This window comes from Piliocolobus tephrosceles, chromosome 4, assembly GCF_002776525.5.
Source record: "Piliocolobus tephrosceles isolate RC106 chromosome 4, ASM277652v3, whole genome shotgun sequence".
NCBI lineage: Eukaryota > Metazoa > Chordata > Mammalia > Primates > Cercopithecidae > Piliocolobus > Piliocolobus tephrosceles.
The window spans coordinates 64165283-64183611 of NC_045437.1; the positions used below are offsets into that span (position 1 = coordinate 64165283).

Genomic DNA, 18329 nt, shown 5'->3' on the forward strand with positions numbered 1-18329 from the left:
AGGCATGCATCACCAGGCCCAGCTAATTTTTGTATTTTTAGTAGAGATGGGGTTTTGCCATGTTGGCCAGGCTGGTCTCAAACTCCTGACCTCATGTGATCTGCCTGCCTCAGCCTCCCGAAGTGCTGGGATTACAGGCATGAGCCACCACACCTGGCCTATTATTATTATTATTAGAGACAGGGTCTCACTCTGTTGCCCAGGCTGGAGTGCAGTGTTGCAGTCACAGCTTACTGCAGCCACTACTGTAGCCTTGAACTCCTGGGTTCAAGCAGTTTTCCTGCCTCAGCCTCTGGGACTTCAGACATGCTACCACGGCTGGATAACTTTTGTAGAGGCAAAGTCTCACTATGTTGCCCAGACTGGTCTCAAACTCCTGGGCTCAAGGGATACTCCCACCTCAGCCTCCCAAAGTGCTGGGATTACAGGCATGAGCCACTGCACCTGGCCAGCTTTATTATTTTCAGTGAATGAATGAATATTTTAAAATTTCCCTTATAATTTATAATATGCTAAATATCAACAGACATAACCCACATAAACAAAAACTATTTGGATCCTCAGTAACTTTTAAGAGAGTAAGGGGTCATGAGACCAAAAGTTTGAAAATAATGTGTATTGCTTCCTGGTTACTCATTGTTAGAGGATTGAGACTAGACAGCGTTTCTGTTCACTGGAACAGACTTGGCAACTGTAGTGGGTTGAGTGAGTAGTGTCCCCCCAAATATTCATGTCCATCTGGAACCTCAGAATGTGACCTTGTTTGGAAATAACCTCTACATATCTATGGAGCTTGAGATGAAATTATACTAGATTTGGGATGATCCCTAAATCCAATGATGAGTGTCAAGAGAAAGGAGAGGGAAATTTGGACACAGAGACAGGGAAGAAGGCCGTGTGAAGGAGGAGGCAGAGACTGGTGTTATGCTGCCACCAGAAGCTGGAAGAGGGAAGGAAGGATTCTTACCTAGAGCCTTCAGAGAGAGCATGGTCCTGCTCACACCATAATTTTGGACTTCTGGCTTCCGGAATTGTGAGAGAATAAATTTCTGTTGTATTTAGCCATCAAGTTTGTGGTAATTTGTTATGGCAGCCCTAGGAAACTATAGCAACCCTGGACTTCAAGGAGAAAAGATGAAACTCCCACCTCCCTTTTCACCTAGCATACCACCTTCAAGAAAGAGTGCTTTTTCTTTAAAATTGTCCATCTACTCTGCCAACCATCATCTTCTGAGAAGTTTTGCCTCAGCTAAGTGCTGGGAGAAAAGCATCTGACTAAAAGATCTGAGGATAAAGATAGATTTAACCTAAAAGATACGTAGGCATTTGCATTTTATGAGAAACTGGTTAACATGGAAGAATGCTAATTGGTAAAATGTTTAAAATTTAGAGAGGATATTGCTAGCTACTAGATTGAGTTATTTGGTGAAGTATGGGGGGGGAAGCTGAAATCAAATATTTAATATTTAGCGTTCTTCAGAGGAAAATTAAAATAATGTAATAGATATTAATCATTAAATTGCCTTGTCTATTTGTTTGTGTTATTTACAGGTCCAAAAATTTATAGTTTTAATTCTGCAAATGATTCTAGTGGTCCTGCAAATCTGGATAAATCTGTTTTGAAAGTAAGTAACCAAGGTTTTGAGTCATTTCAAAAACGGTTCCCCCCTTTTTTCCCCAAAAAAAGATGTATCCTTAAATGTAAGAAAATGATGGGGTGTTTTAAATTTTTGTAAATAGTAGTCTAAGAGCTAATCTCTACTAAAAAGAAGTAAATCATACACATATGTTGAAAGACTGTAAGAAATGAAGGAAGGTCTGGTTAAGATCTAAACTTCTAAGCATGGCATATACATTTTTTCAGCTCTGTCTTAGAATACCTTTTCACCCTCCTCTCTATTACTCTGATCTTTACTTAATATTTTAGTTCGTGGGACATCTCATGAATATCTCTTTTGTTCTTCTAAATCTGTGATTTTACAACTTCAAGCTTTTACCCATGTACTCTCTGCATAGAGTGCCCTTATTTCCCCTTTTTATTTGTCAACCTGTGTGACCTCTATGAAGTCCTTTATAACTCATCAAGTTGATTTTCTTGGTGATTCCGCTATTACTTGATATATCATTTTTGAGAATTGGCATGCTGGGTTATAACTTGTTCTTTATATGTATTTTTTGGGCTAGACTGCGAATTTCTGAATTATATTTTTGGGCTTAGTTTATAGTAGGCATTTAGTTTAAAAAGTAATAAATGGAAGATATTTTTGTAAGTAGATGCTTGTGTACTTTTAGGTCAAAAATAACAAAAGAACAGAAAATAAAATGGCTAGTAGGAAAAAGTAGGAATCAAAGTCTAGAAGCCAAAAGATTTTGTGTAGCTTCTTATTATATATTTAGTTTTCAGTTTTACTTGTTACACCTCTTTTTAGTGTAGCATTCATTCTTTTAGGTTGTGTGCTTGCGCTGGTTTACATTAAGGCAGATTTCTGGGCTCCCTCCAAGAATTCTGATTCAGTATGTTTGGGATAGAGCTTAGGAATCTGTCTTTGTGACAACAGCCCAAGGGTGGTCCAAGGACAATGTCTTGTGACATTGCCCTTGAGAGGCTTTTTCTTGCCATGTGTTATCTTGTTGCTTTTTTCATGCCACATTTTTTCTTAAAGAAATGATAGGAATGTGGTCAAATGGGTGGTAGTCCAAAAAATGATAATTACTGTATCTGATTTTAGCTGAAATTTTGGGCTTGGTTGGCAGGAATATAGAAAACTGTATGATAAGCTTTTAATTTTTTAATAATTTAGCTTCTAAATGATATGACCTTTGTGGCCTTAACAGGTGGTAATTAATAACAAACTAGAGCAAAGAATTATTGGAGTGATCAATGAGCATAAAAAGCAAAATAATGACAAAGGAATGATTTCTGGAAGACTTACTGCCAAAAAATTGCAGGTATTTTGCAAACTTTTTTAAGTTCCTCAGTTTTAGTGAAGCATTTTTAGACAGCTCCTCATGTGAGATAAAAAAAAGGCTTTACAACTTCCATTGAGATTTTATATAGATCATGTCCATCTCTAAGAATAGAGAAGGAATTGTGCACACATTAAATCAAGGAGGTGCAAGTGCACACATTAAAATGGTGATATGAAAATTAAGGTATATCCCCAGAATTATATTATTGAGCACCTACTATGTTAGATTCTGTGCTGGGCACTTTGTTTACATTTTCTCTGACACAACAGTCCTATGAGGTAGATGTATTTGGTCCCATTTTTTCAAGTGAAAGAATGGAGGCTTGCAAGGATGACATAAATGATACCGTAAGGTTACTAGTAAACAGGGTCTGGATTTGAACCCAGCTGTGCCTAACTATAATGATTATGCTTTAGAAAGTATGTTAAAATGCTTTATCTTTATGTATAAAGATGTTCACTGAACCACAGCTTGTAATAAAAAAAAAAAAATCCTAAGTGTTCAGCCATAGAAAAATATAAAATTAAATTAGGATATGTCCACCCAGTGGAATGTTATGTAACTATTCAAAGTGATGATGCAGAGTTTCTACTAACTTTGGAAGGTGCTTATGTTACAATGTTAAGTGAAATCTATTTTTACAAAATCATGGAAAAATGACTAAAAGAAATGTACTACATTTAGTATCTTTGGACAGTGAAAATAGGAATAATTTCTCATGGTTCTCTTTTTTAAAGATCTCTGGTTTCCAAATTCTTAATTCAATAAACACATTTCATTTTTAACTGGGAAAAAAAAGATTGTTTTGAAATTATAATTTGTGTCACAGCTTCTGGTTTAAAATGAATGGAATAATTAGTAATACAGGAAGGGAACTTTGACAAATGTGACTTTTTTTATATTTGCTTGTCATAGGATTTATATATGGCTTTACAAGCATTTTCATTTAAGACAAAGGACATTGAAGATGCCATGACCAATACACTCTTATGTGGAGGTGACCTTCATTCTGCCTTGGATTGGCTCTGTTTAAACCTTTCAGATGGTAAACAGTATCATTAAATTCTTTCAGTTTCTAAAACCTTTTGAAGTCGTTTTGGTATTTGTATCAACCTTTTGGCTCATACTCATATTTTTTCACTGTCATAATTATTTACTTTTAAAGTGTTCTTACCTTCTGTTCTTTTCAGGATATTTTCCTTAGAGATTGTGACCTATGCAAAAAAATACTATGTTTTGTGTTCAGTTGTTGATTGTTATTTTGCTATGTCCTTAATACAAGGTTTGCGTGTCTCCTGGTTTTTGGTTTAGAAATTAGGACTGTCCTTGGATATATAGTATTTTACTAAGCAGAGGATCATGATTGTAATCTTTGGCAAGAATCTGGAGTGCAAACGGCTTGTGGTGACTAAGGATACTACCACATGCTATGGCAGACAGCCAAAGAGTGGGAAGGATTAAGATCTTATGACAATTTAGGAGCCTAACATTGAGGGTGAAATAATGACCAAATAGAAGAGGGTTAGCTATCATCTGATGAATATGTTCACTTCTAGTTTGACAAATAAAACCAGGTTCATCTTAGGATTTCTGTTCTTAGGAGATGAGGGAATAGAAGAAAATTAGGTGCTCTGAGTCTAGGCAAGGTTTATAAATGCTTAACAAATATTTGTGTGTTTTATGTATCATATGCCTGTTTATTTTCAGCGTAGTTTCTTTTATTTTAAGATGCACTTCCTGAAGGATTCAGTCAGGAATTTGAAGAGCAACAACCTAAAAGTAGGCCTAAATTTCAGTCTCCTCAAATACAAGCCACTATTTCACCTCCATTGCAACCTAAAACCAAAAAACATGAAGAAGACCCTAAGATTAAGGTAATTTAAGAATTAAGCATTTAAAGTTGTATAAAATCAGAATGGAGCACATGTAACTGTTTGAAGAGTATAAATATTAGGTTTCTGTAACATTTTTACTTCTTACAAATAACTAATTGGTTTACTAGACTTTTCTATCACTGTTTTAGTTATCACTATATAACAAACCACCCCAAAATGTAGTGGCTTAAACCAACTATTGGTTCTCATGATTTTGCAGTCTGTGCTAGGCTCAACAAGGTGGTTCTTCTGTTCCAGGAAGAATCTTCCAGGGCTGGGACATCCAAAGTGGCTTCTTCACTCCCATGACTAAGCTGGAGGCTAGCCAGGCATCCCTCTGTCTACATGTTTTTTCTACATGACTAGCTTGGGTTTCCTCACATATAGTGGTCTTAGGGTGACTGGACTTCTTATGGCATCTGGCTTCCAAGAATATTTTAAGACAATAAGCCAAAGTGTACAAATTCTTATCAAGCTCCTGCTTTATCATTTTTGCTCATGTTCTATTGACTGAAGCAAGTCACATGACCAAGCCCAGAGTCTGTGGAAAAAAATCACAGATGAATGTGAATAATGGAATTGTAATTCATTAGGCCATTACACTTAAATACTCTGCATATTGTAAAACATCTATGGAAAAAATAATCCTCATAAAACCACTGTTTTTAAGGAATAACAGTAGTTTTTAACAGTTCTCATTTCATTCTTTTTTACCACTTTATATAAATATATTCTTTGGATTTTGCAATTGTAAATTTCTTAATGTTGAGGTCAATTTATTTGTCCTTCACTGAGCAATAAAGAATAACAGCTTATATATGTCTACTGTTTTTGAGTGTGAGGAAATTGTAAAAGCAGTGACAAGATAGTTTTGACACCTTTTTCTAACTTTGGTTTTTCAGATATTTGTTTTCTCTTTCTAGCCAAAAAAGGAAGAAAAAAATACGGAAGTAAATATGAAAGAGTGGATTTTACGATATGCTGAACAACAAAATGAAGAAGAAAAGAATGAGAATTCTAAAAGTTTAGAAGAGGAGGAAAAATTTGACCCTGTGAGTAGAAATTTGTATTAGGCTTCTTTTTTTTTTTTAATGATTAATAGACCATTTATTTAGGCAGGAATACATATAGTCATCATTGCCAGACAACGTGAGAGCTGAAATGTTCGATCCAATTTTCCTTCCCGGATAAGTTTTTCTTTCCTATCCCTGTCAGTTTTGATAATACAATACAGGAAGATGAGGGGCCCGATTCCAAATAGAGCTCCCATGAGTGAGTTTTTAGGAGTGGGTCTGAAATTAGGATAGACATTTGTTGTTCTTGCATAGGTCCAACGAAGCAAGGCAGGATTTTCGATGAGCCCTCGGCGGTTGGGATCGTTGTACTGAAGCAGGTACTCTCGTTTCAGCCGGGCTCTTATGGCCAACCGCTCGGCTTGCGCCCGCCGGGTTTCCGGAGATGTGTCATATTCAGCTGGGTCGAGGGTCTCGGGCAGAGCGGCCAGGCGCGACGACTTATAGTTTGAGAACGACATCTTGGTGACCCAGGGCACCTGTATTAGGCTTCAAACTGGATGTTCCTAAGCAAGATATATTTACTTTTCTGAGCCTTAGTTTGCTCATTTGTAAATTGGAAATGTACCTCTAAGGGGCTGATGTGAAGATTAAATAAAATAACACTTAGGTAAAAACTTAGCAGAAAGTTAACTGCTCAAAAGATGTTAATTACATTTCTCATGTTTAAAGAGATAATCATCAAATATTTTAAAATGATTTTTATGAGTAAGGAGCATGCTAAATTCTTTAGGTAATAATAAAAAGGCACATTCCTTTACAGAAGTTCATGGTTTAGAGAGAATAACATAGACATCATATGGTAAGATAGAAATATAAGGCAGAAAATATACTAAGTCAAAAAAGCAAGGTATGGGAAATACTGTAATATATATATCTGACAAAGGACTTCTACACATAATTATATAAAGAAGCTTTAAAAATAGACACCTCACAAAAGTAGATTAAATTAGAGAAATGAAAATGAAAACTTAAATGAGATACCACTATATATCCATCAGAATGGCTAAAACTAAAAAGATCAGTAATACTAAATGTTAGGAGGAATGTGGAGCAACTGGAATACTCATATTGCTAATGGCAATGTAAAGCTAATGGAAATGTAAAATGGTACAGCCACTTAGAAAAACTCGTCCTTTCTCATAAAGTTAAACAAATACTTGTCATATGACCCAACAATTTTATTTCCAGGTATTAAGAAAAATTAAAACATTTGTTCAGAGACTTGTACACAAATGTTCATAGCAGCTTTATTTGTATTAGGCAAACACTGCAAACAGCCCATATGTCTGTCAACAGGCAAATGGTAGATGTTGTAGAACAGCATATGTAATCTGATGAATTCATTTGTGTAAAAGAAAAAGTACATATAGCTACGTATTTGCTTTTTTACATAAGCAAAGAAAACATCTGGAAAGAGACACAAGAAGCTGTTACTGGTGATTAGGACCAGGGTGGTATAGTGGGATGGAGAATTCTTCTTTATATTCTTCTGTATATCTAAGTTTTTTTAAACCATGTTCCTGTATTAAACTAATATAAGTGAAATATTTAGGGCAGTATAAGTCTACTTTGAGATTTGGAGAAAGAAGAGGTCTCTTCTGATTGGAGCATTAAGTCAAGACTTCAAAGAGATGGGACCTAAAGGATGCGCAGAGTTCAGACAGGCAAAGAAAGATGGGAAGATGGCCCTCATGTGTGAAATACTGTGAACAAGGGTACAGATGTGGAATTGTACAAGGAGCCTTTCAGTAATAAAAAATGGATGAGCATATATAGAGATAAGATGTATAGATGAGTATTGGTAGATAGGAGTAAACAGGTGAGTTCACCTGAGACTGGAAGATTTTGATGTCCAGAAGGTGATTTTGACACTTTTCCTTGAAAGTAAAGAGCCACTACAGATTTAGGGGCAGGTGACTGACAAGAAGAATGATATTTTAGGTCAAGCTTAGTAATACTCAAAGTGGTTTGGAATACTGAGTAATGTTTAGGGCAATTTGGAAAGTGTAGGGAGGCCATTATGGTAGCTATTGCACTTGCTCAGGTGTGAGATAATAAAAGCTCAAATCGGTAATTGGAAAGGAAGAGAGACATTTGTAAAGCAAGAATCAATAGAAATTGATGATTTACGGAATATAAAGGCTAAGGAAGATTTCTTCAGAGAAGATATACAAATCACCAGTAAGTATATGAAGAAATGCTCAACATTACTAATCATTAGGGAAATGCAAATCAAAACCACAGTGGCATACCACTTCACACCCATTAGGATGTCAGCTATCAAAAAAAACTGGAAATAATAAATGTTAACAGGGATGTAGAGAAATTGGAACCCTGTGTACTATTGGTGGGAATGTAAAATGGTGCAGCCATTGTGGAAAACAGTTTGGTAGTTCCTCAAAAAATTAAAAATCGAATTACCATATGATCCAGTAATTCCATTTCTGGGTATATACTCAAAAGAATTGAGAGCAGAGTCTTGGAGGAGATTCTTGTACACTGTGTTCATAGCAGCAGCATTCACAATAGCTAAAACGTGGAAGCAATCCAGTATCTACCAATAAGACAAATGAATAGGTAAAATGTGACATGCACATAAAACTGAATAGTATTCAGCCTTAAAAAATAAGGAAGTTCTGGTACATGCTACAACACGGCTGGACCTTGACCAACTTTATGCTAAGTGAAATATGCCAATCACAAAAAGACAGATACCATATGATTTCACTTATATGACGTCCCTAAGTCAAATTCATAGAGACAAAGTAGAATGGTGGTTGCCAGGGGCTGGTGGGGGATGGCAGAATGGGGAGTTAATGCTTAATGGGATTAGAGTTTCATGTTTGCCAGATAAAAATGTTCTGAAGATGGATGGTGGTGATGGTTGTACACCATCATGAATGTATTTAATACCACTGAACTGTACACTTAAAAATGGTTAAGATGGCAAATTTTATCGGGGAAAAATGTGCCAAAGATGGCAAGAGGTGCGTAAATGGAGGGATGGTGGTATCACTGCCAAGTACAGGAAAGATGGAAAGGATAAGTATTATATGAGTGAATTTGAGGTGGTAGCTAACCCTCCTGTCTGTTACACTGATATTTGTATTGATATTTGTCTCTATACAAAATGGTACCAGAATTCAGCTAGATATGCTTGCTTAATTGTCTCTTTTTCCTTCTTTTATCAGTTGTGTTTCCTTCTCCAGTCCATAGTTTTATGCTTCTAATCTACTGTCACTTATTAACCTAAGGGGAAGAAAAACAGTAATTTGAGTTTAACTTTAAACTTCCTAGTTTTTGCTCAGGAGTCAAGTCATGTCCTTGAGGGTTATGACATCCATTTTCCTCAAAAGCCATTTTTTCCCTGTCTTCCATAAGATAGAGATTATGTGAAGTTAACTTTCAGATGAGTATTATTATTACTGCATGAATAATCCTTTAAACACACATACTTATGAAACGATTTTTTTTTTTTAGAGACAGAGTCTTGCTCTGTCACCCAGGCTGGAGTGCAGTAGTACAATCTCAGCTCACTGCAGCCTCTGCCTCCCAGGTTCCAGTGATTCTCTTGCCTCAGCCTTCTGGGTAGCTGGGATTATAGGCGCCCACCACCACGCCCAGCTAATTTTTGTATTTTCAGTAGAGATGGGGTTTCACCATTTTGGCCAGGCTGGTCTCGAACTCCTGACCTCAGGTGATCCGCCCGCCTCGGCCTCCCAAAGTGCTGGGATTGTAGGCGTGAGCCACACCACCCGGCTGAAACAATTTTTATAGAAATGAGCTCTACTTTTTATTCTGCACTTTGCTTTAGTTTACTAACACGTCAAGGAAGTTTCTCTATGTGGGTCACTCTCTTTCTTTTACTAACCTTATTTTATTTTCTAATGACTAAATAGTCTTCTCTGTAGAGATGTGTCATATATGATTTCCAGTTTTTCTTTTACAGTCAATGCCTCACCAAACATCTATGCACCTGCAAATCTGTGCATTTGTTTTATTTCTCTATGAAAAATTCCTAAAAGTAGATTTGCCAGATCAAAGGATAAAGTAAAAATATCACAGATTTTGATACAGTAAATTGACCATAGATATACTAATCTTGCTCTTCTTTTTTTGTTCCCCCTCCCATTGTTTTATTTGGAACAGAACGAAAGGTACTTACATCTTGCAGCAAAACTGCTGGATGCAAAAGAGCAAGCAGCTACCTTTAAACTAGAAAAAAACAAGCAAGGCCAAAAAGAGGCTCAAGAAAAAATAAGGAAATTTCAAAGAGGTAAACACTTTCAAATACTTAGATGTATAAATGTAATTGTCTTCTATTTGTTGGCCTTCCTGGAATGGGTGATGCTACCTTTTAATGTGTCTGCCCTTTTCTAACAGTTTATACATGGGATTAGCAAACTTGTTAAATAATAAGCTAAGTAGTAAATACTGTGGACTTCATGGGCCATACAGCCTCTGTTACAACTATTCAAATTTGCTGTTACAGCACAAAAGCAGCCATAGACCATACAAAAATGAATGGCTATGTTCTAATCAGACTTTATTTATGGATACTATAAATTTCTAATCATTGTATAATATCACCAAATGTTTTTATAACCGCTTGAAAATGTAAACACCATTCTAGCTTGCAAGCCATACAAAAACAGGCAGTGGACTAGATTTGGCCTACAAGACATTGTTTGCCAACCTATGATTTTTTTTTTTTTTTTTTTTTGAGACGGAGTCTTGCTCTGTCGCCCAGGCTGGAGTGCAGTGGCCGGATCTCAGCTCACTGCAAGCTCCGCCCCCCAGGTTCACGCCATTCTCCTGCCTCAGCCTCCCTAGTAGCTGGGACTACAGGCGCCCGCCAACTCGCCTGGCTAGTTTTTTTGTATTTTTTAGTAGAGACGGGGTTTCACCGTATTAGCCCGGATGGTCTCGATCTCCTGACCTTGTGATCCGCCCGTCTCGGCCTCCCAAAGGATTTTTATACCATAAAATATCGTCGTCCTTCAAGAAAGAAAGGTGAATACAATTCCATGAGTATATGTAATGAAGATGTTTGTTTTTCCAGGCTTATTACACCTATTAAATAATGTATTTTAAAATTTTTGTATGTGTTGTGAAAATTAATAAATTGCCTCTGATTCCTGCACAGATTCCTAATAGGAATTATTAAGTAATTGGCTGCAAGGAAAAAGAAGGAATGCAGTTTTTTTAACCATTTTTAAAAATAAGGCGTGAAAACCATGTAACTCCTTGTGTATAAATACCAAAAAAGTAAACAAATAAAAGATAAATAACTGTTTTTTTAAAACCGTGAAACTAAACATTATATTTTTTCTGGTAGAAATGGAAACATTAGAAGACCATCCAGTATTTAACCCAGCCATAAAGATTTCACATCAACAAAATGAAAGGAAAAAACCTCCTATAGCCACAGAAGGAGAAAGTGCATTGAATTTTAATGTATTTGAAAAATCTGCAGCTGCTACTGAAGAGAAAGGTAAAATTAAGGGAAGATGGTCAGGGTGTAATTTATAAATAATAAAATGTCAAGGAATATATAATGGTAAAATTTGTTACTTTGCATTCTGGCAAAGTACGTGTAAGATTGGCAGTGAAGTTACACTTCATAAGCTGTCTTGAAAAAGTATTAACAATTATGATAACATATGTACAGCATTTTGTAATTACAAATAAATATCTTGCCTCAGTCTCATCTGTCTCTGATTCATCTCCAGACTGCTGCCAGAGTTATCTTTCTATAATACAGATCTAAATGTGAGTTTCCTGGCACAAACCTTTAATGGCTATGAGCCTGCTGACATCAGTAACAAGTCCAAATCTTTTAGCATGGCATTCTGGATCTTTTGCATTCTGCGACAATCTACCTTTCTACCTTATTCCCTTGGCTTATTACTCCAGCCGCATTACTCTTTAAAACATGGGCTGGGCCGGGCGCGGTGGCTCAAGCCTGTAATCCCAGCACTTTGGGAGGCCGAGACGGGCGGATCACGAGGTCAGGAGATCGAGACCATCCTGGCTAACACGGTGAAACCCCGTCTCTACTAAAAATACAAAAAAACTAGCCGGGCGAGGTGGCGGGCGCCTGTAGTCCCAGCTACTCCGGAGGCTGAGGCAGGAGAATGGCGTGAACCCGGGAGGCGGAGCTTGCAGTGAGCTGAGATCCGGCCACTGCACTCCAGCCTGGGCCACAGAGCGAGACTCCGTCTCAAAAAAAATAAATAAATAAATAAAAATAAAAAAAAAAATAAAACATGGGCTGTTTTATGGTTTCATTACTTTGCTCATCTTCTTATCCCCTACTTGGCCAACCTGTTCCCATCTCAAGGCTTAGTGCAAACAGCTCCTCTTCCCTAAGCCCTCCCTAACTCCTTCCATACCACCAGACAAGTAATCATGTACTTCTTTGTGCTCCCAAGTTAATTATTTGTTTAAAAATTTTTTGGGTTAATTATTGATATAGCAAGTACAGTATTTATCAGTTTGTATTTTAGTTTTTAGAAGACCATTCACTATAGTCTCAAATAATATTTTAGTATTAACCATAATATTATAATTTGCATTATAGTTTTTAGAAGACCAGACTGGATGGTCTTCTAAAAACTATAGAAGTTTTTTAGTTAATTATTTTTTTAAAATAATAGTATATAGCAAATAGTACAATATTATATACTATAGTTTAATAGTATACTATTTACTATATACTATATTTTTTATTTTTATTTTTATTTTTTATTTTTTTTATTTTTTATTTTATTTTATTTTTTTATTATACTTTAAGTTCTAGGGTACATGTGCATAACGTGCAGGTTTGCTACATATGTATATATGTGCCATGTTGGTGTGCTGCACCCATCAACTCATCAGCACCCATCAATTCATCATTTATATCAGGTATAACTCCCCAATGCAATCCCTCCCCCATCCCCCCTCCCCATGATAGGCCCCATTGTGTGATGTTCCCCTTCCTGAGTCCAAGTGAGCTCATTGTTCAGTTCCCACCTATGAGTGAGAACATGCGGTGTTTGGTTTTCTCTTCTTGTGATAGTTTGCTAAGAATGATGGTTTCCAGCTGCATCCATGTCCCTACAAAGGACGCAAACTCATCCTTTTTTATGGCTGCATAGTATTCCATGGTGTATATGTGCCACATTTTCTTAATCCAGTCTGTCACTGATGGACATTTGGGTTGATTCCAAGTCTTTGCTATTGTGAATAGTGCCGCAATAAACATACGTGTGCATGTGTCTTTGTAGTAGCATAATTTATAATCCTTTGGGTATATACCCAGTAGTGGGATGGCTGGGTCATATGGTACATCTAGTTCTAGATCCTTGAGGAATTGCCATACTGTTTTCCATAATGGTTGAACTAGTTTACAATCCCACCAACAGTGTAAAAGTGTTCCTATTTCTCCACATCCTCTCCAACACCTGTTGTTTCCTGATTTTTTAATGATTGCCATTCTAACTGGTGTGAGATGGTATCTCATTGTGGTTTTGATTTGCATTTCTGTGATGGCGAGTGATGATGAGCATTTTTTCATGTGTCTGTTGGCTGTGTGAATGTCTTCTTTTGAGAAATGTCTGTTCATATCCTTTCCCCACTTTTTGATGGGGTTGTTTGTTTTTTTCTTGTATATTTGTTTGAGTTCTTTGTAGATTCTGGAAATTAGCCCTTTGTCAGATGAGTAGATTGCAAAAATTTTCTCCCATTCTGTAGGTTGCCTGTTCACTCTGATGGTAGTTTCTTTTGCTGTGCAGAAGCTCTTTAGTTTAATGAGATCCCATTTGTCAATTTTGGCTTTTGCTGCCGTTGCTTTTGGTGTTTTAGACATGAAGTCCTTGCCCATGCCTATGTCCTGAATGGTACTACCTAGATTTTCTTCTAGGGTTTTTATGGTATTAGGTCTAACATTTAAGTCTCTAATCCATCTTGAATTAATCTTCGTATAATGAGTAAGGAAAGGATCCAGTTTCAGCTTTCTACTTATGGCTAGCCAATTTTCCCAGCACCATTTATTAAATAGGGAATCCTTTCCCCATTTCTTGTTTTTGTCAAGTTTGTCAAAGATCAGATGGTTGTAGATGTGTGGCATTATTTCTGAGGACTCCGTTCTGTTCCATTGGTCTATATCTCTGTTTTGGTACCAGTACCATGCTGTTTTGGTTACTGTAGCCTTGTAGTATAGTTTGAAGTCAGGTAGCGTGACGCCTCCGGCTTTGTCCTTTTGACTTAGGATTGTCTTGGCAATGCGGGCTCTTTTTTGGTTCCATATGAACTTTAAAGCAGTTTTTTCCAATTCTGTGAAGAAACTCATTGGTAGCTTGATGGGGATGGCATTGAATCTATAAATAACCTTGGGCAGTATGGCCATTTTCACGATATTGATTCTTCCTATCCATGAGCATGGTATGTTCTTCCATTTGTTTGTGTCCTCTTTTGTTTCACTGAGCAGTGGTTTGTAGTTCTCCTTGAAGAGGTCCTTTACATCCCTTGTAAGTTGGATTCCTAGGTATTTTATTCTCTTTGAAGCAATTGTGAATGGAAGTTCATTCCTGATTTGGCTCTCTGCTTGTCTGTTACTGGTGTATAAGAATGCTTGTGATTTTTGCACATTAATTTTGTATCCTGAGACTTTGCTGAAGTTGCTTATCAGCTTAAGAAGATTTTGGGCCGAGACGATGGGGTTTTCTAAATATACAATCATGTCATCTGCTAACAGGGACAATTTGACTTCTTCTTTACCTAACTGAATACCCTTGATTTCTTTCTCTTGCCTGATTGCCCTAGCCAGAACTTCCAACACTATGTTGAATAGGAGTGGTGAGAGAGGGCATCCCTGTCTTGTGCCAGTTTTCAAAGGGAATTTTTCCAGTTTTTGCCCATTCAGTATGATATTAGCTGTGGGTTTGTCATAAATAGCTCTTATTATTTTGAGGTACGTTCCATCAATACCGAATTTGTTGAGCATTTTTAGCATGAAGGGCTGTTGAATTTTGTCAAAAGCCTTTTCTGCATCTATTGAGATAATCATGTGGTTCTTGTCTTTGGTTCTGTTGATATGCTGGATTACGTTGATTGATTTGCGAATGTTGAACCAGCCTTGCATCCCAGGGATGAAGCCCACTTGATCATGGTGGATAAGCTTTTTGATGTGCTGCTGAATCCGGTTTGCCAGTATTTTATTGAGGATTTTTGCATCGATGTTCATCAGGGAGATTGGTCTAAAATTCTCTTTTTTTGTTGCGTCTCTGCCAGGCTTTGGTATCAGGATGATGTTGGCCTCATAAAATGAGTTAGGGAGGATTCCCTCTTTTTCTATTGATTGGAATAGTTTCAGAAGGAATGGTACCAGCTCCTCCTTGTACCTCTGGTAGAATTCAGCTGTGAATCCATCTGGTCCTGGGCTTTTTTTGGTGGGTAGGCTATTAATTATTGCCTCAATTTCAGAGCCTGCTATTGGTCTATTCAGGGATTCAACTTCTTCCTGGTTTAGTCTTGGGAGAGTGTACGTGTCCAGGAAATTATCCATTTCTTCTAGATTTTCTAGTTGATTTGCGTAGAGGTGTTTATAGTATTCTCTGATGGTAGTTTGTATTTCTGTGGGGTCGGTGGTGATATCCCCTTTATCATTTTTTATTGCGTCTATTTGATTCCTCTCTCTTTTCTTCTTTATTAGCCTTGCTAGCGGTCTGTCAATTTTGTTGATCTTTTCAAAAAACCAACTCCTGGATTCATTGATTTTTTGGAGGGTTTTTTGTGTCTCTATCTCCTTCAGTTCTGCTCTGATCTTAGTTATTTCTTGCCTTCTGCTAGCTTTTGAATGTGTTTGCTCTTGCCTCTCTAGTTCGTTTAATTGTGATGTTAGAGTGTCAATTTTAGATCTTTCCTGCTTTCTCTTGTGGGCACTTAGTGCTATAAATTTCCCTCTACACACTGCTTTAAATGTGTCCCAGAGATTCTGGTATGTTGTATCTTTGTTCTCATTGGTTTCAAAGAACATCTTTATTTCTGCTTTCATTTCGTTATGTACCCAGTAGTCATTCAGGAGCAGGTTGTTCAGTTTCCATGTAGTTGAGCGGTTTTGATTGAGTTTCTTAGTCCTGAGTTCTAGTTTGATTGCACTGTGGTCTGAGAGACAGTTTGTTACTATACTATATACTATACTATAGTATACTATTTGCTATTAAATAGTAATAGTATTACTAGTTACATAGTATATTGTTTACTAATAGTAAATAGTATAATATATAGTATTTATCACATTGCATTGTAGTTTTTAAAAGACCAAGCATAGTATTTATCAGATAATATTTATAGTATTTATCATAATACCATAATTTGTATTATAGCTTTTTGTTGTTGTTTTTTGTTTTTGAGACGGAGTTTTACTCTTGTTGCCCAGGCTAGAGTGCAATGGCATTATCTTGGCTCACTGCAGCCTCCACCTCCCAGGTTCAAGTGATCCTCTTGCCCCAGCCTCCTGAGTAGCTGGGATTACAGGCATGCACCACAATGCCCTGCTAATTTTTGTATTTTTAGTAGAGATGGGATTTCACCATGTTGACCAGGCTAGCCTTGAAGTCCTGACCTCAGGTGATCCTCCCGCCTTGGCCTCCCAAAGTGCTGGGATTACAGGCGTGAGCCATCACGCCCGACCTTTTTCTTTCTTTTTTTTTTTCTTTTTTCTTTTTTCCAGCTCAGACTGGAGTGCAGTAGCACAATCTCAGTTCACTGCAACCTCTGCCTCCTGAATTCAAGCAATTCTCCTGCCTCAGGCTCCCCAGTAGATGGGATTACAGACGCGTGCCACCACGCCTGGCTAATTTTTGTATTTTTAGTAGAGAGAGGGTTTTGCCACGTTGGCCAGGTTGGTCTCAAACTCCTCACATCGGGTGATCTGCGCGCCTCGGCCTCCCAAAGTGCTGGGATTACAGGTGTGAGCCACCGCGTCTGGCCACACATTACAGTTTTTAGAAGACCAGAGTGGATGTTAATTGTTTAAAAAAAAATTCTGAGTTAATTATTGATATAGCAAGTATATTATTTATCAGATTTCATTATAGTTAGTTTAGACCCACTCTAAATAGTCAGTTTTTTAAATTATTCATTCTTTCATTAGTATTTATTGTTTTCGTGAGGCATGTTTTTTGAGACAGACTCTGTCACCCAGGCTCTGGAGAGCAGTGGCACGATCTTGGCTTACTGCAACCTCCGCCTCCCAGGTTCAAGCGGTTCGCCTGCTTCAGCCTTCTAAGTAGCTGAGATTACAGGTGCATGCCTACATGCTCGGCTAATTTTTGTATTTTTAGTAGAGACAGGGTTTCACCATGTTGGCCAGGCTGGTCTTGAACTCCTGACCTCAGGTGATCCACCCGTCTCGGCCTCCCAGAGTGTTGGGATTACGGGCGTGACCCATCACACCTAGCCTCAGTAGTATTTATTGTGTGTTCAGTAATGAGCAAAATAACCTAGTCTCTGCCTTCTTCAAGTGTACAGTAGAAAAGGTAAGCTTCAAACATATACAATACATAATTACATATTATGATGTGTGCTATCAAAGGAAGTAGCTTCTAGTAATATAGATAACAAAGGGGTCTAATTTGGATTGGGAAGACCTTGTTGTAATGACATTTACTCTGAGATTTGACAGATGTTTAGGTGTTAGCCTGGTGACAAGTTGGTGGAACAATCCTTCCAAGAAGCAGAGGGTACATTGGAAATCTAAGGTAAAAAAGCAGCACTATTCAACAGAATTTTCAATGATGGAAATGTTCTATATCTGTACTACCCAGTGTCGTAGCTCCTAGCCAAATAGGAGTATGAAGCATTTGAAATGTAACTGAGAAACTGAATAACTAATTTACATTTAACTAACCACATGTGGCTATGTCTACTGTTCTGAGACAGGCATACTTAGAGCATTGAAGAATTGACTGATGGCCATTGTGGTTATAGCATAATAAGCAAGCAAGAGGGAAGAGTGGCAACAGACAGGCAGAGAATAGTAAGGAATTTGGACTTTATCTGTAACAGGAAGCTATTGAGGATAGTGCCGGTGCTGGTGGCCGACAGCTGATAAAGCTAGAAATGACATCTGATTTCTATTTTTTTAATGGTTTAACTACAGATTAGCCTTGCAAACATTGTAATTTGTAGTATCCTTAGTTCATCACGTGGATAGTATCATATTTTACAAGAATACATAAGTTCCTCAAGATAATTATTTTAAAAGAATTTTCTCAGGTTCTGTCCATTAAGAGGATTTCCTTATGTCACTTAGAGAAAATCAAGCTTCACCTGTTATCTTTTTTTTTTTTTTTTTTTTAAAGACAGAGTATCACTCTGTCACCCAGGCTGAAGTGCAGTGGTGCGATCTTGGCTCACTGCA

The 18329-nt window shown here is 37.3% G+C and overlaps 2 protein-coding genes across 3 annotated transcripts in view; one reads left to right on the forward strand and one right to left on the reverse strand.

The window, feature by feature from the left end:
* Positions 1-18329, forward strand: part of DHX29 (DExH-box helicase 29) — a 57428-nt gene that overhangs the window by 7264 nt on the left and 31835 nt on the right. For both annotated transcript variants that reach the window (XR_002731329.2, XM_023210529.2), the window contains exons 2-8: positions 1552-1625; positions 2836-2949; positions 3886-4015; positions 4699-4844; positions 5768-5896; positions 10070-10196; positions 11259-11414. Coding sequence is in view for 1 of the 2 variants with exons in the window: in XM_023210529.2 (XP_023066297.1) it covers positions 1552-1625; positions 2836-2949; positions 3886-4015; positions 4699-4844; positions 5768-5896; positions 10070-10196; positions 11259-11414 (876 nt within the window). In the remaining variant the exon portion in view is untranslated. The remainder of the gene's footprint in view (positions 1-1551; positions 1626-2835; positions 2950-3885; positions 4016-4698; positions 4845-5767; positions 5897-10069; positions 10197-11258; positions 11415-18329) is intronic.
* LOC111541663 (NADH dehydrogenase [ubiquinone] 1 beta subcomplex subunit 4-like) lies at positions 5956-6390 on the reverse strand. Its single transcript, XM_023210568.2, has one exon. The coding sequence runs from the start codon at positions 6376-6378 to the stop codon at positions 5956-5958; it is 423 nt and encodes a 140-aa protein (XP_023066336.1). The 5' UTR covers positions 6379-6390.

Bases quoted from the DNA above. Each gene is read 5' to 3' on its own strand.
- LOC111541663 (XM_023210568.2), bottom strand. From the start codon at position 6,378: ATGTCGTTCTCAAACTATAAGTCGTCGCGCCTGGCCGCTCTGCCCGAG.